The sequence below is a fragment of the Chenopodium album genome, chromosome 24, assembly GCF_948465745.1.
Source record: "Chenopodium album chromosome 24, dcCheAlbu1.1, whole genome shotgun sequence".
Lineage (NCBI taxonomy): Eukaryota > Viridiplantae > Streptophyta > Magnoliopsida > Caryophyllales > Amaranthaceae > Chenopodium > Chenopodium album.
Genome location: NC_137857.1, coordinates 36908044 through 36933115, shown reverse-complemented (window position 1 = coordinate 36933115; position 25072 = coordinate 36908044). Strand labels below are relative to the sequence as shown.

Sequence of the window (25072 nt, the reverse complement as noted above, 5' to 3'; positions counted from 1 at the left end):
AGATAATTTATTAATAACCTACTAGCACATGTAGTTATAAGACAATAAGCAAATAAACCACCTTAAATTACCATGTGCGCCATTAAACAACACGTGTGTACATACATAACTTTTTAAAAGGTTTTTCTCCATAAGGCAGAAATATACACTATATGAAAATTAGCATTTGATCCCATCATTTTCAAGAGCACATAATTCATATGCTCTATGGTCTCACACTCTCACCTGCAATGCCATTCTTAAGAATTGAAGTAGATTTTCAAATAGCTCTTTAAATAATGTTAGATCGTTAGTGTCTTTAAATTTTACCCTTTTGCCATCATCCATTTTGTAAGTTTCGTGTAAAATCATTTAAAGGACTACAAAAATGATATAAGGATAGATATAAGAATTAAATTCTAGTATGATCTCCAACCATGTACCTCATCACTTCTTTTAAAGAAACTTCACTTCTTATCTTATTAAAGTTTAGAATATTACATTATTCTTATTTGAAATAGACCAATATCCAATATTAAAAGATGTAATTGAATAAGTATAATACTAAATGATGTGCGAATTTTAAATCAATAATTTCAACTTTTCTTTCCTCGACTTTAAACCTTTTTTTGTTTATTTGAGGAACAATATACCACTTATTTTGGTAAAAAAATTACATGACTTACCTTACACATGCCAAATTTGTATGTTATGACCCTTATATCTTTTTCGATCTTTCGTAAATATTCAAGTAGATTTAAGATAAATAAAACATTAAACATAAACCTATATGGAAAAACATAATTTACCCAAGAAAAAAAATCTTTGTGATATATACCAAAAATGGTAAGAAATAGACAAAATATTTGTAAGAAATCCAAAAAAAAAAAAAAAAAAAAAAAAACTTGTTCACACTAATATTAAAATACTCCCAATTTCCACCAACTTACCGTATTACCGCTTCTTATATCAGTCCTTCCAAAATCCAAGTAATCCCTTCTTTCTCTCTCCTCCACTTTCTCTCTCCTCTATTTCTCTCTGAAACTTTCTTCTTCACTGCTGTTCATTCTTCGAATCCTTCAAATTATTCACTAAATTCTCAATTTCCCAAAAAACCCAGAATTTTTCTGCTGTCTTATCTTGCACACAAAGTACCCTTTTCTTCTCTAACCAAAAATCTAACTTCCTAAATTCTCATTTTGGCTTTTAATGGCGAAACGTGCTTACAAGCTCCGTATCCTTAAATTCCCCTTTTTATTTCTTTGTTTTTTCACTTTATTTGGTTTAAATTGCTGCTTTATAGTTCTTATTGTTTCAAAAATTTATGATTTTTTTCATCTTTTTATCAAAATTAAATGTGCTTCAGTTTTTTATTTTGTTATTCATCTGATCTAAGCTGGAAATTGCTTGGAATGTTAGTTTGATTATGCTATTTATTTGTTTGGTTCATGATTAATTGATTAAATTATTCATCTGTTTTTGTGTTCTTTGAATTTTAAATAATAAGTGAGTAGTAAATTTTTATATTTTTGGCGTTTTATGCTCTTTCCACCGACTCCCCATGTTCTGTATTTTTTTTGGGTTAATTTTTTAGTTGAATTGGGATAATGGGTTGGCCTTTGATTTTAATTTTTTTTAATTTAATTTTTTTGGGTGGAAATTTGATATTATTTGTAATTTTTTGATTAATTATTTGGAAAATTTCTTGACCAAAAATAAAATGTAAAGAGGAATTTGCGGCACACTCAGCAAATGTGAATTGTCTTAGGATTGGGAAGAAAGCATGTCGCCTTCTTCTGACGGGTGGAGATGATCACAAAGTTAACTTGTGGTCAATTGGCAAACCAACTTCTTTGATGGTACATTTCTTTTAAACCAACTACTTCGTATATTTTTTGGAAAATTAATGTATTTGGATTTTAAATTTGTTAATTAAGTGCATTTTAGTGGTTAGACAATGGAGATTAATGTGAATGATGAAGTTATAGATGTGTCGTTTTGCCGGGTTTTGATTGATTGTGTGTTAGGTTCAGTTCCATGGAAGCTTTCTGTATATAGTAAATGCAGTTAGGGATTAGTTGGTAGCAAGGTTTATAGAAAGAATTCCAATTAAGTTGATCTATATCGAATACTTTGGACACGAGTTGGGGGTTGATCACTTATTTGATTGGACCGTTCTGTTTTGCTGCTTTTGGGGCTCTTGATTTAGGGATGTTAATTTTGTAGATAGTAGTAATGTGCTATGATGCCTTTATTTAGATGCAAGTTAGAAGGAAGATTCATAGCTAATTGCAAGTTTTGGGTTTTCCTTCTTTCTTTTGTATAATGGGAAAATGAAAACTTTTAAAAGAATTAGTAGGTAAATCTAGGTAAATCTAAGCTCTTGATATTTAATAATACGGCTTACCCTGTAGGAAGCTCCGGTACTCATATACGTAGGTAAATATAATGCAAAGTATTTACAATAATACCCTTGGCATCCTCCATTAAATGCACTTGTAGATTGAGATTTTGTTGCTTGATTAAAGTAAGAATTGATGGATTTTATAATGATAGATATATTCTAATCACCATTGAACTCACTGTAGTGATAGCAAGTAATGCTTGTATTTCATATCAGCAACAATTTTATTGAGATATGTTATATTGAGGGACGAGGAGTGTACAATTGCTTCTTCTGTTATGATGGGTGATGTATATATTCATGATGTTGAAGGGTGATGATGTTCATCTCATGCTGATTGCAACACTGCTTTATGACGTTTGAGATGTTGTGTTACAATTTATTCTTAGCTATTGGTCTTGGGTTTTGCAGAGCCTATGTGGTCATACCACTCCAGTAGAAAGTCTGTCCTTCGATTCAACAGAAGTGTTGGTGCTTGGTGGAGCTTCTTCTGGTACAGTGAAGTTGTGGGATCTAGAAGAGGCAAAGAGTGAGTTTGTCAATGTCTCACCTGCTGTCTTAATTTTTTTGGACTATGTTGCACTTTGTAGTGTAAAAATAACGCATTGGTGATCTATCAAATGTAGAATGATTATTACTTTACTGATACGAAGTATAGTTATTTACACCTTTTCTGGTCATTTGTGTATTGATTGCATTATATAGCTCTACATTATAAAATGTACTTCCTTATTTTAACACTGTTTTTTTGAAGTGTAGTGGTTCGAACTCTTACTGGTCATAGATCCAATTGCACTTCTGTTGAATTCCACCCATTTGGAGAATTTTTTGCATCTGGTTCAGCAGACACTGACCTAAAGATCTGGGATATTAGAAAGAAAGGATGTATTCACACATATAAGGGCCACAATCTTGGGATCAATGCTATAAAGTTCACACCTGACGGCCGATGGGTTGTTTCTGGTGGATCCGATAATGTTGTAAAGGTAAGATGAGAACATGATATAAGCACTTGTCATATTGATAGATTTGGTGGTTGCAGAATCTTGATCGCTTTTCTTAAGTAGAACATATCTTTTCTACACAGGTCTGGGATTTGACTGCTGGAAAGTTGCTGCATGATTTTAAGTTTCATGATGGTTCCATCACATCCTTAGACTTCCACCCACTTGAGTTTCTTCTTGCCACAGGTACTTGTCCATTTGGTTAGAACTGATCACTTATAAAGGTGCATGTCACATTCCCCTTTACATTTATTACTCTATTTTGCTTAGTGTCCATTTCCCAAGGTGGCAATTAATTGTTAGATTGATACTTACCTTTGTCATAGTGTAGATAGAATATGCCATAACTATCGAACAACTTAATCTTTTTGAAGTTTCATTATAGCTCCTGTTCAAAAAGCTTATGTCAGTTGAGCACAAGTCGAAAGGATAGCCCATGCATTTTTCCTTTTTCAGATTTCAGAGTCAAGTGCATTTTCATTTGGGAGGCTTGCTGGAGGATATCTTTCCGCCACAGGATCCTTGCATCTCGGTTAAGTGTTTCAATAAATGTGTATATACATATTTGTGATAAGCTTGAACTCGACTGAGATTTTCAATTGATTTTGAGGACTCCAATTAGTCCATTTTTGAAGTCTTTAGTTATATGCTATTGAGTTAGTTACACTTCTACCTATATTAAAGTCTATCTTGAACAATTGCTTCCCATTTACCAGAGCAGTCACCACTCATATATATGCTGGTGCTGCCCTTACTTATCAGCAATATGACATGTCGGGTTCATAAAAAGTGCTGCCTTTGTTTCTTTCCTTGGTTTGAGTTCCCATTTCTTTCTCATTAATCTAGCATTATCAGTCTAAATCATGAAGTGCCTTTCTGTTACATCATCATATATAACAAATGTCCATTACTTCTTCAAGCTCTATATCTCCTTTTGTTTTTGCTCTTCTTTGCCTGAACCTATACTTGAGCACCTTTCAGACCTTATGCCCTTAGAGTTAGTGCTAATGTTATGGTGCTAAGCTGTTCCCTATCAGTGTATGATGTTATTTTCTGTACTCTAATTATGTATAGCATTTTTCAGGTTCAGCGGATAGAACTGTCAAATTCTGGGATTTGGAAACTTTTGAAATGATTGGATCTGCCAGGGCTGAGGTAATAATTTTTGTTATTGACTTGAAATATTGTTGTAGCACCACTGTTGAATTCTAGGCTATGTTTGGTGGTAAGTGCAAGTGCTAACAGGTTCTGGTGGAGGCATACGTAGCTATTAAGGAATTTCTTCCTCTTGGTTGAGCCACAAGTTTTTGTTGAAGGCATTATTCTAGTCACCCTTTACCAATTTTTATTACTTGTAGTACTTTGGGTTGTTATGAGAAGTTGAAATAAGATTAAGGGTGGTTAATTATAATTTCTTCACTTTGGATGGCTAGCGTCATGATCATAATATTTGTGAAAAGTTAGGTGTCATCATACCCCATTATATGCTGCCTGAGGACCTTATGTCTTATACATCTTATGATACACAATTCAAAATTTTGCCTCAAAGCTGCAATTAAAATTTTTGTATCATCCAGGCTGCAGGAGTGCGTGCTTTAACCTTTCATCCTGATGGGAGGACTCTCTTTTCTGGATATGACAATAACCTGAAGGTCAGATACTGACAAAATTCTTTTGTTTGTGTGTGTGGTTTTTTTCTTCTTATTTTTATTTATTTATTTGAGTATATCACAATTATATGCTATCATGCTCATGTATACTTCAATAGGTTTATTCATGGGAACCTGTAATTTGTCATGATTCTGTTGATATGGGATGGTCGACACTTGGTGATCTCTGTATTCATGAAGGAAAGGTCATAGGTTGCTCTTACTATCAGAACTCCGTTGGTGTTTGGGTGGCTGATCTCTCAGTACGTGATTTACTATTATCTTTGTTTTAGCTACTTAACACTAGTGCATGCATGTATCAACAGTGTCACACACTCACACCTTATAAGTTTCTAAGAACAACTTTAACTTTCTTTTATTTTGATGCTTGAAGCGTGTTCAGCCATATGGGATTGCTGATTCTGGTGCACCTCATGAGAGAAACCCTGTTGAGTTTAAGGTTGATATGCGAGAAAGTCAATCTCCTGAAGTAATGTCAGCTGTTGGGTCCGCTTTCAGCTCTCGTTCCACGTCCCCAGACATTGATGCTAAAGAAATTAAGAATATATATGTGGATTGTAAGTCATATTGTCTTTAAAGATTATTGATGCTGGAAATATTTTGTGGTTCATCTAGTTACCATTTTCTGGCCAGTATATGAGTGCAATTTTTTGCATTTACAACGCCTCGTCACTTGGAAGCTCTAGCTTAAAGCTGATGATTTTGTTTTTCAAATGATAATGATGTTGAAGTCCTTTCTGAAATTGACAACAGTACTTGAGTATCATTGTTATGTTTTGGATTTTTGACTTTTCTTTGTATGCCCTTTTTTTCTTTGAATTAGGACAACTAAATTGGAAAAGTATAGATGTTCATTACATACAAGTGATGAATGGGAGTTGCTATTAGAATTAATGGGATTTGCTTGTGGGTATGTTCAGACTTCAGCACTAGATTATGTATAGATTTCGGAGTATCATATGTTCCATATTTTCTCAGATCTTAGCCTCATATCATTACTTTGAGACTTACTTCATCACGTGATGGTCTCACGAGGATTTTTCTTATTCAGTTGGTTGGAATTAGCAACATTTCAATCCTCTATCGAGTATTATTCCACTGTTTTATTAGCAAGATGTGAGATGGGGTGGGTGCTAATTAGAGAAGTCTAACCTGAGGATTGGAGTGTTATTCAATCCACCCTAAACAATAGTAGATTGATACCATTGACCATTCTGATCTTGGTTCACATGACAATATGTGGATTTCCTTACAACTAGAATTGCCTGGAATAGAAGGTGATCAAATTCATTTTATTGGTATCACTTGTATGTGAGTCTATGGTTTATACTGTGTTATGGCCAAATGGCATGGTGCTGATGTCTTTATTATGCACCTTTTGCTGTTTGGGGATACTAGGATTATAGCAATACTTATCGACCCATATTACATGCCTGCTGTTCATTTTTTCTGTATGCCTAATCTTCCAACAATTAATAAACAATTTGTAATGCAAGTTTCTTATGTAAGTGACTGTCTTATGTATCCTTGGAACTGCAGATGAGAAGCCAATCAGTTCTCGCAAAACACGCTTACGTAATACATCAAAAGCCATGTCGTCTGACGTGAAGGAAACCACCAAGTTATCATCTAAAAAACAAAGTACACCTAGTCCTACATCGGGAAAATTTAATGTTCAAGCTGGTGGTAGATCTTTTGTTGCCCCAACCTTTGTTCCTAGAGATAGTTCAGGTGGAAAAAGTTTTTCCAATTCTAGAAGAGAGTCAATTACACCTGCAAAGCCTGTAAGTGGGGGGTCAATTAAGGCTCTGCACATAAGAAGGTCATCCAGGAGCAAATTTGATGTTGATGCTGCAGATCCAAATTGTTTAGATAGGCATGTTCTGGAGATGGGAGCTAGAGACAACTCTGGTGTAAAAAGTTTTGCCAATTCTAGAAGAGAGTCAATGACACCTGCGAAGCCTGGACAGGCTACGCACATAAAGAAGTCATCCAGTAGCAAATATGATATTAATAATGCAGATCCAACTTCCTTTGATAGGCCTGAACTGGGCGTGGGATCTAGGGATTTACATGAAGACAGAAATCCCACTCCTGAAAATTTTGAAGAGCAGTTTGAAGAAAATCCATCTACTCCAATAGATACTAACCTGCAGAGTGGTACGATCTCACATTCTCACCTCTTTCCATAAAGATGGATGCTTTTTTTATTAATTTAATTTTTATGTTTTGTGTATGTGTAGAAATTAGCTTTGCTTACAATTTGCACCGTTTGTAAAGCTGACATCCAGCAGATCCATCTTGTTTTGGCCATTGGCAGTTGTCTTTGTAAAAATACTTTAGATGCCACCTGGTTCACTTCTTTTGCTTATTCTAAGTAATGTTATCTTGTTTTGTTCACAGTATCTGGCGACTCAATTGACCGTAAAGAGATGCAAAATATAAAAGTTGCAGATGGAGGTGGGAAATCTTATCCTGGCAGTTGCGACTTGCAAGTGACTTATTATTATGGGAAACCTAACTATAGTTTTTGCTCTCATTTAGCAGTGGCAGTTTCTTTTGGAAGGACACGTTCTCTTGTTGAGAAATTTGAAAAAAGGGGAAAATATTGCGGCAGTGAAGATCAAACGATTAGTGTATCCCCTGAGGTCCTTTCTGATAGGATTAACAGCTCTGCCATGCTAGTATGTTTATACTCTCCATGTGATGACATTCTTAGAAGTTACTTTTCACATTTCTTTTAAGTAAACCTCTCCCAAATAATGGAAACAGCTTATAATATTTATATGCACAGAAACAAAAGACTGTCCTCAAGCAGAAAACAGTTTTTCTTAATGGTCTTTGAACTAAGATAATTTTGATAATTGCTGTTTAGTGCTTCCCGATTTACTTACAAATAGAATAATAAGCCTGTTATATGTGTATCGTGCGCGCTTGTTTAAATGGAACCGGTCAGGTTTCTTAGACTGGTTATTGCTTGTGCTGAGTTGTATATAGTACTTGTAATTTTTTTTATTTTTTTTTTTAAAAAACCTCTTGTTCATCATATTTGATCCGTACTCTATTTGAGTCTAGAAAGTTCAGTAGAAGTAATACTCCCTCGTTTCAATTGATTTTTTGTAAGTTAAATATGATTCAGAATGTTTAATTGACAATTCCTTTAATCACTCTATGCGATATACACTACTGCACTAAAATGTGCTGCAAATGGTCAAACTTTGGCACTCCTTTGACTTTATTTGGTTCATCTGATTTTGTCTGAATTTGTTTTATCTGAATTTATTTTATTTTTATATGAACATACTTTATTTTGTCTTCACTTATGCACATATATAATTATTATATATATATATATATATATATATATATATATATATATATATCTGAACTTAGTATATTTCCTCTAATCTTATTTTGAACTTGTTTTCAATAATCTTCTGAATTTATTTTGTCTGAATCTAAATGACATTATTGTTCCTGAACCTATTTAATCAGAAATTATCTGAACTTATATATTTTGAAATAAGATAAAATAAGATTTTTTTTTTGGGTGTCAACTAAGACAACTTTGTGACATGGTATATAATTTAGGCTTGTATTTGGCTTATTGCTGGAAGGATTTTGAGGTTATCAATGCATAACTGTGATCTGTGAGAACTAGAATTTCCCTAACTGCGACCTTGTATTGGAATATGATTAGCAAATTTTGGGTATAATTGAAACTTCGTCTATTTATAGTATATCTGGATCTTATATTTATTACTTTGCTTGGTTATCAGAAAGAAGAGCCTCAAGTTTCTGGTAGAGAATCGGCCTCAGCAAGTGATGCATATTTTATTGAAGATCTTATGCAGAATCATGATGCTCTTCTGAATGGTCTTCGTTCTCGCCTCAAAAAGTTACAGGTAATTTTCAGGCTGTGTTATATTATCTCAATAGGGAGTTTGTCATAAAGAAACGATTCTCCAATTGATATGATAACGACTTGGTCTTAGTTACATAATTTTCATAAACTTTGGATTTGATTTTTTCAAAATAAAATATTTTTTGATTGAATGGAAATTCAGATGGTGCGGCATTTGTGGGAACGAAATGACATAAAAGGTGCCATTTCATCACTGAAGAAATTACCTGATCATTCCGTGAGTATTTTTATCTTTTATTCTTTGTTTGAGCTTGAAATTTGAACTTGTTTATCTCCTATGGTGAAATCATCACAAAAATTGCATATCTTAGAAAAGTTCCTCCTTGTGGCTCAGGTCCAGGCTGATGTGATTAGTGTTTTCATGGAGAAGATGGAAATCGTTACCATGGACTTGTTCTCCTGTATGCTACCTATATTGGTGGGTCTCCTGGACAGCAAGCTGGAAAGGTAATTTAAACATTCTGTCTGGCTTGTGCATGTCAAAGTTCTTTGGTAAAATTTTAAGTGTATGGAGGGTCAGTAAGAGAAATCAAGTTTGAAGTTCTTTGGGAGGCTTAAGAGTGATCTTGGACTCCTACATCAATAGCTGGCAGTGAATGAGAGCATAGTTCATTTACTTAGCTAGTTGCTTAAGTAAGTGGCATTTGGTTGATCTTTCAAATCATGATTTCACTTCCATATTTTACAGGCATGCAAAAATGTCTTTGGAATTGTTGGTCAAACTTGTTGCCTTTTTGGGACCTACAATTCGCTCAACCATCTCAGCACCTCCTTCTGTGGGTGTTGATCTTCATCAAGAAGAAAGGTATACTCCCCAATCTCCTAATTTGCTTTCCCTTTCTTTTTTAAAAGGGAGGCTGGCTAGGAATAAGAGGGAATAAATACGCAAGGAACTTGCTTTGTTAGAAAGCAACTAGTTTACTATTACCAACGCCCCATTTACAGCCTTCAAGCTGAATCGAATAATAGAAATCTCGTAAGAGAAGAAAGAAGAGTCTCTTTCGTTGTAGCCATAGAAGACTCGACCCAAGCAATTCTTATGCCCAAAGACTCCCATGCCTTTCTTGGTTGGAAAAAAACCAACCGGTGATTTCGGACACCATCACTCTTATCAGTATAGCTATTTCATGCATATTGAATATCGCTTGTTCTTCAAAATCTACAGGATTGCGTGCTGCAAACAGTGTTTTGTCCAGCTGCAGCAGATACAGGGACTTCTTCCTGCACTGTCCAGGTAACTTGCATTTTAGGTTTATGCTGTGAAAAGGATCAGTGATGCCTAAATACTTAGCTTTCTTTGCTGTCTCGTCAGTTAATGCTATTATTGCTTGTGCTAATTAAATTGGAAGATTTTTTGTTGCATTTATACTTCTATATTTCCCATAACCTTAAACGGATATTTGATAGCCCGATTTATTTAATCCTTTTTTGTGGCTACTTGACCAGCTAAGGTAGCCGCAAAAAAGATTATTATGATTCTTGAGACAACTATAGTTGTGTGCCCATTTAAAGGATGGATCTCAAGCCAACTGTTTCTGTATGCAGGAAGAGTGAATCGCTTTCCAGATCAGCTTTGGAATTGAATCTAGTTCTTCAAGATCACAGCATATAATTATTGCGATATCATTTTTGGGACGGTGTGGAAATTTGTTTCCTTGTCGCGATGAGCCAGAGATTTTGACGATTCTAAACTCTGAAGTGCTGATTTTCGCTTTTCTTCCATCGCCTGTGAATATCTCCGGGTGGCCAAACATCAAGAATCAGTGCCATAAATAATCAATTAGTTGTACCCTTGTATCATTCTCAGTCCATCAAAAGGATGCGCAAGCTTTTCATTCAATGCCATTCTTTTCTAGATGGGCGCTGCCCCTGTAGTTTTAGCTGTTAATCATTGTTATGTAACTATCTGTGCATCTGATGTATGTCTTACACCTTCAAATTCAATGAAAAAATACGCCCAAATTCTTCGTGCTGGGCCATTCTTAAGATTTTTGAGGTTCCTAGATTCAAATTCCAAGAACACCGGGGATCTTTAATCATAGGCGTCTTCCTGCGCGTACATTCATTCATCGATACAGGATACTGGTCTGATGGACTTGTCAGCTTTATCTGTTCTCCTCAAGAAATTTCACAGTGTTTCGGAGGAAAGCATATACAATATATGTTGCACATAGAGATATAGTGATTTGTGGACATACTTTTAGTTCCCTTAATTACTTTATACACTAGTTAAGGGCCATTAATAGCCACAAATAAGTGGTATGGTTCAGTGGGACAATGTCATATGCTTATGCATCCTTGGTATTTTATGTTGGTCCAAAATTATTAAGATTAAAGTGGGTAGAGTAGTTTTCAAATGTGACCCACTTAGCTTTTTAGTTTTAGAGGTAAGCATTTTGCACAAGTGCAATAGTAGTCACTAGTCGGTAGGTCCATGTTTTTGGGTGATGGAATGTTTTTCTTGTTGAGACAAAGAGAGTTGAGATGTTTACCTCTATAATTTGCAAGGAGTAAGGACTTCCAAGGTTTTGTAACATCAACTAAACATTATGGAGTATTTGTTGCAGGGTTAATCTTTCGTACCTATGGTTAAGGTGTGTAACAGGAGCGGGTTGGCTTCTCATGACTCGTGGAAGGCGGAGGGAGGGAGGGATTGTTACGCGGGTATATCTAGAAAACAAACACGAAGTAGAAAACACTAATGGCTGCCTTTGGATTGAATTTGGTCTAATTGCCTTTCTTGAATATTGCTTACACTTCACTATGATAAAGATCAAACCTTATCAACCTCACTTGAGAAGTTTCCTTCTTATTCCTTTTATCCCTTTAAGAATTTGGATGGGGTCCATCAATTTGTAAATACGAAGTAATTTTTTTTCCCTTAAATACAACATTGTCTCCCTCTTAATGGGACAATATTTACATGTTTGAGTAATTATTTATATGTTGATATTACCCTAAAATCTGACCGATCAGACTATATATTTTTACCATTATTCTAAATTAATATCGAATTCTCGTATCTAGTCTTATCTATACAATTGTACATGATCATATGTGCTCTTATTGCTCAATAGAAATGCCTAATTTCAAAAGCCATTTTTTTTTTTTTTTTTTTTTTGAGAACCTGCTTTCAAAAAGCCAAATAAAGAACAGAAACAACTCAATAATAATAACTAAAAAGTAAAAACCTTAACAAGGGTACCAAGACCATGACCATCTAGAAAAGGTGGTTTCTTTAGTATCAGGAAATGAATGTAGGCAATTTGCCAACTTTATAGTGGAGCTAATTACGTGAAAGACCAATACCAGAATAACTAGCAACAAAACTTTTTGGCGATCAACTTGTCTGGTTATTAGAAATGGCAACTATTTTCTTGTTATAAAACAAAAATAAACAATTTAAACACACATTAGTTTGCCCAATAATATGTTTTGTACTCTATCAAATTATTTATTCAAATCAAAATTAAGTCTTAAATGAGAATGTAGTTTACATTGCAATAATAATTTGGTGCTAGAATTGTGAATGAAATCCCAAAAAACAAAATCATCATGTCTAGATACTATTGGATAAGTACGGGAACTCTTATGCAAAACCTATTTACAATCTAGGATCGATTTTGGCTAATCAAGTTTTTGAGTTTGTATATCTTATTTTTCGGATTTCAAATCAATTCAGATTTAGACATTAAAAACCATTGATTTCTTTCCTTCATTGTTTTATCCACTTTAAATTTACGAAGTATGTTTTACTATGAATCTACGTCTTAATATCGCTCAGTTATCTTGTGCTAAGAAAAAAAAAAAGGCAACTTATTGTTGCTAAATTGGTCCAAATCAATCTTGTCTAGTTTTAAGCAGGACCAAGTTTAATCTAGGATTGATTTTAGACAATCAGCTCTTTGTCTCTTTGAGTCCATGGATGTTAATTTTGGATTTCAAGTGTATTCGATTTTAGACTAGTTTGCAATCCTAATACAAGTAGTTGTGAATACAAAACAAACTTAGGGTATGTTCAGTTCACATGATCCGATCTGATTTTTTAATTTATATTAAACATGTACCTTATTTGTATATTAATCTGTAAAATAAAAACATATCAAATGAGTCGTCATTAGATTCAATTAGTTACTTTTTAAATATGAAATTTTCATAATTTTTAAAATTAAAGATATATAATGAAAATTAAACGCAAATTAAATATAAAGACGATATTTAAGTAACCTATTTGGATTATTTCATATTTAGTTACAGATTAACCTCCACAATGACACACTGATTTCCTTTTGATTTTTTATGCTTATTAATGGTTCATTGCCTCATTGGTAAAGTCAAAAATTAAGTACGAGTATCATGATTTAATTATTTAATTGACTCTAAAATTGGTCAACATAATAGAATAATAGATCAATTTCTAATTAACACATATTTGTCATATTATACGTAGTCGTATTGAACAACTTCTTTTATAAAATGAATGCTTGTTTAATCTTTATCGTATATTAAGGGATTGTCAAAAAAACCGTGTATTAAGGGTACTATATTTTTTTTCATGAATTTTAAAAATGAAAAATTAATACTTTGCGTATTATGCTAAAATAATACGGAGTAAGACAAAATAGTGACAAGAACTTAATTTTACAGTCATTAAAAAAATAATAAATTCCACTCTTTCTCTCTCCATTTATGTCTCTCCATCATCCATATTCTCCTGACAATCTCTCTCTATTTTCTCTCTCTACATTTTTCGCTCTTTCATTCAATTTTCAAAGTTTCTCATTAAAAAAAATCAAAAAGTAAAATTTATTCATTTTCTCAAATAGAATCTGTCAACCCCATTTCTTACGCTCACTTATCCTTCCTAAAAAAATTACTGTATTAAAAACATCAAATTTCATATACCCAATAATAGGAAATTTAGAAAAAAAAAAAAAAAAACCATTACTTTTTATTTTATTTTTTTTAAAAAAAAAGCAAAACCGGGAATTCTACCGGAAAACCGCTGTTATTCAACCTGAAAACCGGTTTTCTACCCAGAAAACGAAATCCCTTTACAATTTAAACCATTTTTCTGGGTTATTGCATAATCTGTTTGACAATTTGGAGTTTTTTTGATCTGGGGTTTCTAGAAAATTCTAGAAGGTGGTGGTGGTGGTGGTTAAATGGTGGAGGAAATAGGGGATGATAAGGTGAGATGGGGTACATGGGAAGAATTGATCTTAGGTGGGGCTGTTCTTAGACATGGTTCTCACAATTGGGATGCTGTTGCTTCGGAGCTCCAAACCCGTTCTCTTTACCCTTACTTTTTTACTCCTAAGGTATATCCATTTTCTCTCTCCTCTTTATTTTTATATATTTTTATATAATATGCTTTTTTTTTTTTTGTCATAATGTCATAATGTATGAGGTTGATTATTTCATGAATATCTTGGTTTATTGTTACTTCTATTATTTTATGATTGGTGTAACGTATTTGGATTATTTTATCATTTGTGGAATTCTCTAATTATTGGATTTGGTTTTTGCCTATTGTCATTATTTTATGGTGTGGTTGTGGTTTTGCTTTTGCGTCCGCGGGATATTGTTACCTTTACTCAATGGATAATCTACCCATGTATTCGGGTTGAATTTTGTATCCTAATATTCGCCGTAGATGAATGATCTATCTAGGTTAAATAAATTTATTGTCGAGTTAAAACTTAATTTAGATGGAACTTATTGAAGCCTATCATGTAGATTGAGGAAAATGTGGCAAATTTGAATGTTTTTAGGTTCTTACTAAATATAGCTTGTTGCTTAATCCGTTATTTCCAATTTAATAAGCCACATTTCTATCTCATAAAGTTTTGAAGTCTTAAGCTATTCCATCTAGTAAACACCATGGTGCACTTAGAGGTAGGTGCACCAAAGAGTAATTTTTGACTTCTTAGGGTCTGTACTCTTACGTAGAAATTCAATTCAGTTCAGTTCAGCTCTTAATCTCTTCTCTTATAAAATATTCATTTCAGTTTAGCTTAGCTGAGTTCAGTCAATGAGAGCAAACCCTTATTTGATATCATGTATTTTTTTTTTTATTTTTTTTTTTTTTGTGTGGTCACTTTAAGATTTTAAAATAAGCAAAATAAAATTATTAAATGAGCAGAAAAAAAACCCTTAGCTTCGCGTTCAGCCATTCACCTTTCACTCGGTGTATATAATTTTTTTAAAGCCTTACGGGGCTTCATTGCCTGCATTAAGGAGATAAAAGTGAAAATAATTAATGATATCATTTTAATATACGCTAGGAATTTTTTTTTCTCTATAAAAAACTACTTAATAAGACCTAGATTTTGTGAGAATTTACCTAATAAAAAAATATTGTAAAAACCTTCTATAAAAGGTAAAATGTTATAAGAAACTACTTAGTAAAAGGTTGTAAAATATTACCTCTGCCGAATTTCCACCATAGACCCACCTTAAAACACCTCCGAAACTACTGCTTGCTTTCATCCTCACAACCTGCTTGAAATTGCCGCCTCTACCACATTGAAACCACCCTCTAACTCCAAAACCAATACCTTTAACCCCAAAAATCATCATCCTGAAGCACGAAACTACCCTCACCAACTCAAAACTTCCTCCTACCACCTCAAATATAACCTTACCACCTTGAAAACCAACCCCCGCGTGGTTTTGCTAGTGTTTTGAGGTGAGTCAACGTCGTAAAATTAGGTCAACAGTAAAGATTCGGCCAAAGGTAGTATTTACAACATTTTATCTTTTATTAGGTAATTGCTTATAACAATTTATTAGGTAATTTCTCACAAAATTTAGGTTTAATTGGGTACTTTCTTACAAAAAATCCTATATGATATCAATATTTCAATATATAATATCAACACTTTAATGTATGATATCAACATTTTAATACAGAGTATATGATATCGACTTTAAATGTCTAACAACATTTCCATATTTGAAACATTATAATATATGGTATCAACCCTTCCAACACTTCAATATCTAGTATCAACAGGGCGTTTGGTTCACGAAATATAGGTATGAGGTATGGGTTTAGAATGACTAAAACCCATACCATATGTTTGGTTGACAAAAATATGAATTTCAAACCCATACCTCAAACCCATGAGGTATGGGGTTTAGAAACCTTGGGGGGGAGGTGGGTTTGGCTCATTCCATTCCCTTAGGTATCAAATAAAAGGAGAGAATAGTGAGATATTCCATTCCAGAATTACACCAAACACATGGTATTAAGTATCAAGTTCCAACCCGATACCACCTTAACCCCATTCCTGATTCCAACCCCATTCCACTTTGTGAACCAAACGCCCCCTTAATATATGATATCTACATTGATATGAACACTTTAATACCTGATATCAACTTGTTCATTCATAATATCAATATCTCAATGGACAATAGTTGATATCAAATATTAAATTAAGGACTTTCCATTCTTAAATCTATCCAAAATAGTAAAGAAATTGGGTTAATGATATGAAATTGAATCAATATCATACATATATGTATCGATATAGATTTGATCTCATATCTCTAATAAATTGCCTTTCATCAAGAATACAAAGATAAAAATTGACTTTTCAGCAAGTCTTTTTTCATATGTCACCGACGTTAGTTTAGATACACCACTTCTCCTCATTGCCATTTTTTGTTGCCCTTGTTGCTAGTTGTTTGTCCACAGGCCAAGACTCTTTGTCATTGGCAGCTTCTTCATTCTTGGTGTTGTGCCAAAGTTGTAGCGGTGGCGCATCTATAGGTTGTAAAGTCTGCGTGGACAGAGGAGAGAGAGAAGGAACAAGGGATTTGATTTGATTAAATATTAGCTTCCTACCATCAATAAGCAATTTTTCGCTTGTGTCAAAAAATTTCAAGTATTGTGTTGGTTGGACTCAACTTGAATTTGACTTCCACAATACTTTGTGTATATACAAATATCATTATTTTATTTGAAATTACGGTTTGTCCCATATAATTTACTATTTTTAAGTATTTTTTTTTTCAAACGTAGACTATAAAATAAATTTAAATTATAATGAGCTTCATGGTTGGATTTTACAATTGTATGAATCATTAAAGGTGATTATGAATTATGATATCTAATATTCTAAGGTCAATTAATTGATAATTGAGTAACCAAATGTGACCTATTAAAGTGGATGGAGGGAGTACAAAATATGATGTGTACCCATTGCTACTCAAATGCAAGTCCAGTAATGTACCATATTGTTTCGGATTATTCGGAACCCATCACCATTACCATGTCGGGTTTGTTTCCTAGCAATCATCCCCTTAACTCTACTTGGTCTCGATCATTGAAAGTTTGAAACACCGATGATCATCTTAGAACAATTGTCTCCTCTAAAGCCAACTTCGTTTTCCTTACCATTAAAGAAGAAATAACTCTATTGTATTATTTGGCAAGGACACTAGTAGAAGGATATAAGCTATTGAAGTGATTTACAAGATTTGACTCTCTATTTTCTTCCAGCTCGAGTCCAAACATACCTATCTTGTGAAAGAACTTGTTAGCCAAAGATTTTGCTCTCTATTTTCTTCCATCTCGAGTCCAAACATACCTATCTTGTGAATGAACTTGTTAGCCAAAGATTTTGCCTATTTTATAAGGTTCCTTTCCTTTGAACATCATACTTTATTTTTGTTGCACGGTCCAACCACATAGTCGATATCCGCATGTAACCTCATATCACCTACTTTGTCTTTTGCATGTCAACAAATTTCCTAAAAATTATCATTTAATCTTGAACTTTCATCCACCTTTTTTTTTATGCATCTCAACCCTTGGTTTTTGATACAACCGGTAACTTGGTTAGAAATAGTGAGAAAATAATCATATTGGCAAGGCACACCCACCGTAATTTAACACGGTAAAACCATGTCCCAACTTGGCAATGTGTATAATTAATCAAAATTTTTATGAGCAATACAATTTTATACCTTAAAGTTGTATCTCTTACACATATCAAATGCAATCAGAGACGGGTTTAGAGTGCACCAAGAGTATGCAGTTGCACACCCCTGCCACTTGTTTATAAAATTCTGCACAGCATGTAATTACATAGAAGAATTTGTTTCTGATTGATTAAAGATCCCATGTTCAAGCCACGGCACACTCATTTTACTACTACATATTACAGTGTTTGCCCAATTAATTTCACACCTTTTTTTCTTTTCTCCTCTCATTTTTTTGAGTAAAATAAAATCTATATTTATATTTTGGAGTTATGTTACTTTCGTTGTTTCCAGCGGTTAACATTATACAATTCATCAATAAATTTATACGGAAAATTTAATAAATTGAACGATAGAATCCTTCTCCTTTAAAGACAAACGGGGTAAATGATATTGTGCTTGCCGTACATTAAAATCCTAGATATGCCACTGAATGCAATGGCATATGAATCCTTAGTTTGGCTATTAAGAAGAAACCAACTTAACCAAGAAATATACTTTTCTAGTTTCAAACAGTTTATGTTTATCTCTGACTTTAACTCTAGAAAATGGAATAGATATAGCACAATATAATATCATTAAATAAAGGAGTTTTTGTCAGAAACTACCTAATAAAACTTAAATTTGTGAGAAACTACCTTATAAAAGGTAAAATGTTGTAAGACACTACCTTTGACAGAATTTCCACCGTTGACCTAATTTTACGGTGTTTTCCTACCTCAAAACACCCCCGAAACCACCGCAAGGGTTGTTTCTCATGGTGGTAAGGTTATATTTGGGGTGATTGGGGGATATTCCGAGTTGGTGGTTTTGGGGGTTTGATGTGGTATTTTTGGGGTTGGCATGTGGTTTCAGCGTGGTGGAGGCAATTTCAAGCTAGTTGTTTTGGTTTTGGGGATGAAAATAGTGGTATTGGGGGTGTTTTGAGGTGTGTTAATAGTGGAAATCCGGTAGAGGAAGTATTTTACAACATTTTACCTTTTATTAGGTAGCTTTTTATAACAATTACCTTTTATTGGATAGTTGCTTACAACATTTTTTTATTAGGTAGTTTTTCACAAAATCTGGGTTTTGTTAGATAGTTTCTCAGAAAAAAAAATCCTTCAATAAATTATCCAAACATATACCATAAGCTAAGCTGTTGAATTCTTTTAACACTTGTGAACACCAACGCATGCCCACTGCTCTTCAACTGCAGGTTTAAAATATCATGAATTCATCACCATGCAGTGTTTATTTCCTAACAGTTATTAGGAATTTTATTTCATTTATCCGTTAATATGTGTTATAACTGTTGTTGCTACTTTGAGTAAGAATTGGTTTTTGAAGATGTCTTATATCTTTACCATCTCGATGAATTGGTTAGCAGGAACATGGAATTTTGGAACCTAAAATTTCTAGGTTATTAGAGTTCATAAGAGATCCTTAATTCTATTTCATATCTTGTCCTTTCCCTAGGGTAACTATTATAGTATGGTTGTGCTGGATAGCTCACTGGAGCTCTTATCTTTTTGAGGGCAAGCAATCTATGCACCCAGTGCTTTTTAGTGAATCAAATCTTGGTTGTTGTTAGCTTTTCTTGACTCTTAAGTGTCTTAACAACCTTAAGGTGAAAATGGTAGAAATGTAGTGCAAGCGTGACAGGTAACTTTCGATTTATATAGGATCGACAGCAAGATGCTGTCTATTGTGTGTTTTGGACATCCCTTATTTTCCTTCTTGTTGTGCACTTATAGACTTCGATTGCACTCTTCTCGGCTTTCGCTGTGATTTTCAATTTATAAAGTAACCCTCATATAGGATACAGCTGACTGCACTATGATATTGAGCAGAATATCCTTTCCCCAATTTGCTTGCTATCAAGAGGACTTACCTATTGTCTGTTACTATTTTAGTTTCTTAAATAGGAAACTGAAATTCTGAAGTCTGCAATTTGTGCAGCATTAGTTAGTGTCTTGTATTCTTGTGTACTCTGGAGTTTTGCCTCTATTTTCAAGGTTATGAATTATGACTGATTATGGGCAGTAATTGGTCATCAATTATTGATTGTTGCATGGAGCTGGGTGTTAATCATTTGCTGTGTTAGTACTTTGACATTGGCGCTGGGAGGACTGGGGCTATGGGTTTATAGTAGTCTGCCGATGTTACTGTTTCATGGGGCTGTTATGCCTGGTAAGAAAAGGGCTCTGTTATCCACCTCTTGAATTCACATTTTGGACTGTAGTTAGGTGCTTGAAGCTTTAATAGTTTATGTACTACTTTTAACTTTTATGTTAAGCAATACCCATATGATGTGAATTACCACTATATATAGTATATACTAAGTGGTGCATATTTTGCAGTCAATCTTTGCTCAAAACTTTATATATCAGTTAGAAATCAGATTTGGGTAGATAAGAAGGCAAGTTTGTTTTAGTATGAAGTATATAATTACAGATTCTGAGATATGATCTGGTTGTAACATTGGAACCTTAGAACACTAATTTGGGAGATTTTCTTTGTACGTTATTGGAAAGTTTGTCCTTGTGAACTATCTGCATCTGGGCCATACATTTTGGTATGGATATGCATCATGGTAATTCGTGTATCTGTATTTCATTGTTTGCTCTAACTTGATGGTCCCTGGTTTAGATTGTTAAATGTTTTATATAGTTACTAGGATAATTTGTCACATATGATCTTTCATGATTGGTTTGGACCAAGGGATTTGACATCATCCCTTCATCCATTGATGCCTCCTGTATTAGTTATTGCTTTCCTTTTATGTACTATGAAAAGTTAACTAATAGTCTAATACTCCGTATCTAATTCGATGAATAAATAACTGCAGGTGTGCAAAGCCAAATATAAGGTGCTGCAAGAGTGTTATTCTGACTGTTCGTAAGTATAATGCTTTGCTGTATTGCTGCCACGTTTCAATTTGGTTCAGTTCAGACTATTTGACTTAGTTCTAAATGTTCAACAAACTATACGATCATCATCATCATCTGTTTGCACTATAGCACTTAATAAAATGATCCAAAACTTGTTTTTGTTGATTTCTGTGCCCTGTCAAACTCATGTCATTGGCACTTACATCTACTGTCGTCTGGCTGAAGAGTTGACCCAAAACGAGATTACATTTACGAATTACTATTAATGGTTAAAAGTTAGGAGTAAGCTTGAAATACGAAGTATGAATTATGATAATCATGTCTGTTACAGAGGACTAATGGATTTTAGCAGAAACATTAGGTTCCCAGGTATACTGAGTTACTGTCTCCAGCAGTAATGTAGTATAATAGTTTTAATCTTTGTCTACCCCTTTTTCCACCTAAAATGAAAATAAATAAATAATAAATTCCTTACTACTGAAGTGTCGCATAAATGGGAGAGAAAGTCCAATTTTATATGCTGAGCATAGATGATAGATCTTTGCAAGTCATAAGATGGGATTGCAAATAATTGTAGTTTTTATATATGCTTCGTTGGGTTGTAAATTTGTAATAACGAGTAAGGTGTTTTTTCTTGTGTTTTATAACCCATTTTACTCTGAAATAATATCTGTCTCAACCTCTAAAATTGACTTGCTGTTTTTATTTTGGTTTACCCTAGTGCTTGGTTTGAAGAGTTGCGGAAAAAGCGTGTAAATGAATTACGTAGAGAGTTGGAGAAGTCAGAGGAATCAATTGGGTAAGTAATAGTAATTGGCATGTGAAAGTCATGGTGTTTGTGGTGCTGCTGACTTTTTCATGCATTCATGCCACCTTATCAAATTCTTGTCCTTGACCCTTTGTTTGGACTTGGCCTCTAACCTGGCTAAAGTTTCTTCCTATTTGTCTGAGTATTTGACTGTTGTTGCTGAAATTGTGGGAGGTGGAGTGGTCGTTAAACAGATTTTACAACAGTCACGAGAATGTGCTTTTAAGATTTTAACATTATGTTTGCAGATTATTATCTTGACCAACACAAGTGCTAAACTGCTAATTCCTCTGTTTTTTCTTTTAAATAAATAAAAAAAAATAAAAAAAATAAAAACCTCTGTATTTTTCCTTCCTTTATTCTTTAGTTTGATTTTTATATATTACTGTCAAGAATTACCAATTAGCACTTAGGCTTTGCTTGTTTTAACGGAAAAATTGTTTTTGAAAAATGATTCTCAATGGAATATAATTTCAAGGGAAAGCACAATTGTTAAAATAATTTTCTTTTGTTTGTTTCCTGACAAGAAAAATTATAGAGTAAGGAAAAAATAAGAGTGGAAGGGAAGAGATGGATGAGAGGAGAAGTTAAGGAATGTAAGGGGTAGAGAAGAAAATGTGGCCTATCTTCTTTTCAAAAGGAAAACATTTTCCACTTTTGGGAGAACTATTTTCCCATCTCTGGGAAAATTGTTTTCCATCCTTGCTAACCAAACAATGGAAATGGGAAAATCATTTTCTCGGATAATGTTTTCCATCAAAATAAACGGAGCCTTGGTGGCGGATTCAGTTTTGTTTTGGTTCTCTTTATCTCTACTTAATTCAGAGGTGCTTCCGTTTTAGTTTTCAAAAATAGAAATATCTTGCTTTCTCAATTTTTCTCTTTAGCTGAGGGTTAATTTTTCTTTCCATTACATAAAAACCTTATTTCTTCTATCAATCCTTATACTTAAGTTTTCTTACAATCTATTTGGAACCTCTTCATACTTCGATCTGGAAAGTTAAATATGGGATGCAAGGAGTTGTATAGAAGCACTGTAAACATAGAAAAACATGACATTCTAGAAAAATTAATGAACCTGTAAAGCTCAATTGTTGATAGACCTCGCCACCTCGGTTAAGTCATAAGACACACTATGACCACCTTTTTTTTTTTTTTTTTTTTTTGAAAAAAGATTTATTATTAGATTAGTTCAATGGTACTACTTAGTTCCCTTCTTTTATTCTTAATTAGTCCTTGACCAGCCTATAATTCTATACTGCTGTCACAAGTCTATAACACTAATTTATGTCAAATAAATTTTCTTGCAGCTCTTTGGAAACAAAACTTGAAACATTGAAATCTGAGAAAGCAGTGTGTAGTTATGCTGATCATGGCTGTAGTGCAGCTGAATCTTCGGAACCTTTGGTCAAATCAGGAGAAAATGAATCTTCCGGTAAAGAGGTATCCCGGGATGGGTCATCTGCTGGTAGTTTCACTCAGGAAACCCGGGAAATTTCGTTACCACAGTGCCAAGCTGCTGCTACTGAAGCATCAGTAGAAAAGATAAAGAGAAAACCTGTGGTTTTGGAGGCTTCTATAAGGTTAGAGAAGTTTCCTGGTCTAGACAAATTAGCGGAAACCATGCTCTTGGAGCATGGAGTGAAGATCAAGAAGAAAAGAGGGAAGAGGAGAAGAAAGGAGATGAACAAGGACGAAAAGGTCGGAAGTGTTGGAGAAAATAACTTGAGGTGTTCACTTGATATAATGAAACCTGTAGCTAATGAAAAAGTGACAAAAGGCAATGTCCAGCCCATATCTCCCGATGCAAATGTTCAGAATCCATGTACGAGTGAGCAGGGAATGGATGAATTTGTAAAAATCTTAGATTCTATTATGGAGAATGAACATGCCTCTGTGTTCAGGCGTCGACTAGATAGCCAGGTATGAAGAGTTAGATTCTTTTATATTGCCCCCTCCCCCCTCCTTCCACCCTTTGTCCCAGATGTATGGTAATCAGAGGGAGCAACTACTGAGCAGTGAGCATTAGAGACTTGGCTTATTGGGGAAGGGGTTAAACTTGGACATTTCTGATCATCATTTTAGGGTATATTACTATGGGAAATGAAGTGAATTAGTTCAACTCTACCAAATACTGATGTTTATAAACTTCTTCACTGTCATTTCAAATGTTGACCATGAATATCAATTATGCCATAGCTGTTAACTGAAATCCATGTTGCTTTTTTACACCATGCTGCTTTATGTTTGTTATTCACCTCACACTTGGCTCATTTGATAAGAAAGAGTAAAAGATGATAAAGGTAATGTATTTGTGTGTAATTTTGCAAGTTCCATAACAATTTCCATGGTAATGTATCCCAACTCCCAAGATATACTTTACAATTTTTCATTACTACGCGTATCTTACAGCTGATTATTCAAGTTTACTAAATTCTAACAGGTAATTACGGATGGAGTCGCATCACAATTGCATGATTTGCATCTGCTTGAACTTTTTTGTTTTTTTGTTTTTTTTTTTTTGTTTTTTTGTTTTTGTTTTTGTTTTTGTTTTTGTTTTTTTTTTTTCCCTTTAAATAGCTACTTTTGAAGTTTTGAGCCATGCTGCTGATTAGTGTAATTGTTAATCTGATTTATCGTTGCAGAAGAGAGCTAGATATAAGAGGATCATACGACGGCACATGGATCTTGACACAATTAGATCAAGAATCGCCAACAAAAGTATCACATCAATAATTGAACTTCTGCGGGACTTGTTGCTTCTTGCCAACAACGCTCTAGTTTTCTACTCCAAGTGTACAAGAGAATACAAATGTGCATTAGTATTTAGAGACCTAGTTACTAAGACTTTACATCAACATTATAAGGTGACCGGCAACAAGTTTGGTGCTGCAGAAACTCCAAAAACACCAGTGCACAAACCACCAGCAAAACCAAGAAGTGCTCGGCCCTTCAACTGCAAGATTATGAACCAGCCAGCAATGGCAGTAGATAATGCTCAGGGTACGTCTATTGTTGTTGCTCGCAAAGTGTGTGGTCAACCTCCTGGCATTGTGGGTTCACCATCCTCTGCGGAATCAGCTGCTTTAACAAAGAAAATTCAGGGAAAACGAGGGAAAGTTGGGCGTGTTAGACGGGGTAATGCTGGTATACAAGCTGAAACTCCCATGAAGGTAAGAAAGAGAGCTAGAGTCAAGTAGACGGGCTAGAAAGTATGTAGGAACATAGCTTTTTTTTCTTCTTCTCGCCCTCCTAACTTCCCCTATCCTCTAAGCTCTGTTTCAGTTCTCAACTTAACTCAACTTTTGTTGCAAAAGATCTCTCCTTTTGTAGTTGTAACAACTAACAAATCAAAAGATGTACAGCCTTATGATGAGAGCAATAGTTATTATGGCAGATTCATTGTGTTTCTCCA

The 25072-nt window shown here is 34.0% G+C and overlaps 2 protein-coding genes across 5 annotated transcripts; both read left to right on the top strand.

Moving 5' to 3' along the window:
* Nucleotides 1–937: 937 nt before the first annotated feature.
* LOC145610059 (katanin p80 WD40 repeat-containing subunit B1 homolog KTN80.1-like) lies at nucleotides 938–10968 on the top strand. 2 transcript variants are annotated; one of them, XM_081665308.1, is made up of 18 exons: nucleotides 938–1213; nucleotides 1708–1838; nucleotides 2795–2912; nucleotides 3143–3369; nucleotides 3471–3573; nucleotides 4472–4542; nucleotides 4965–5039; nucleotides 5156–5299; nucleotides 5431–5614; nucleotides 6597–7217; nucleotides 7461–7517; nucleotides 7605–7741; nucleotides 8837–8962; nucleotides 9125–9199; nucleotides 9317–9429; nucleotides 9671–9787; nucleotides 10148–10216; nucleotides 10528–10968. In XM_081665308.1, exons 1-18 carry the CDS (start codon nucleotides 1189–1191, stop codon nucleotides 10592–10594), a joined length of 2460 nt encoding a protein of 819 aa, XP_081521434.1. In that variant the 5' UTR covers nucleotides 938–1188; the 3' UTR covers nucleotides 10595–10968. The 2 variants fall into 2 exon arrangements, with proteins under 2 accessions (XP_081521434.1, XP_081521433.1); XM_081665307.1 differs by having other exon boundaries at nucleotides 7602–7741.
* Nucleotides 10969–13692: 2724 nt separating this feature from the next.
* LOC145611513 (uncharacterized) lies at nucleotides 13693–25027 on the top strand. Of its 3 annotated transcripts, none has more exons than XM_081666852.1 (5): nucleotides 13693–14303; nucleotides 20807–20827; nucleotides 21571–21648; nucleotides 22968–23580; nucleotides 24303–25027. In XM_081666852.1, exons 1-5 carry the CDS (start codon nucleotides 14227–14229, stop codon nucleotides 24855–24857), a joined length of 1344 nt encoding a protein of 447 aa, XP_081522978.1. In that variant the 5' UTR covers nucleotides 13693–14226; the 3' UTR covers nucleotides 24858–25027. The 3 variants fall into 3 exon arrangements, with proteins under 3 accessions (XP_081522978.1, XP_081522977.1, XP_081522976.1); XM_081666851.1 differs by having other exon boundaries at nucleotides 20807–20856; nucleotides 24306–25027; XM_081666850.1 differs by having other exon boundaries at nucleotides 20807–20856.
* The last annotated feature ends 45 nt before the right edge of the window (nucleotides 25028–25072 follow it).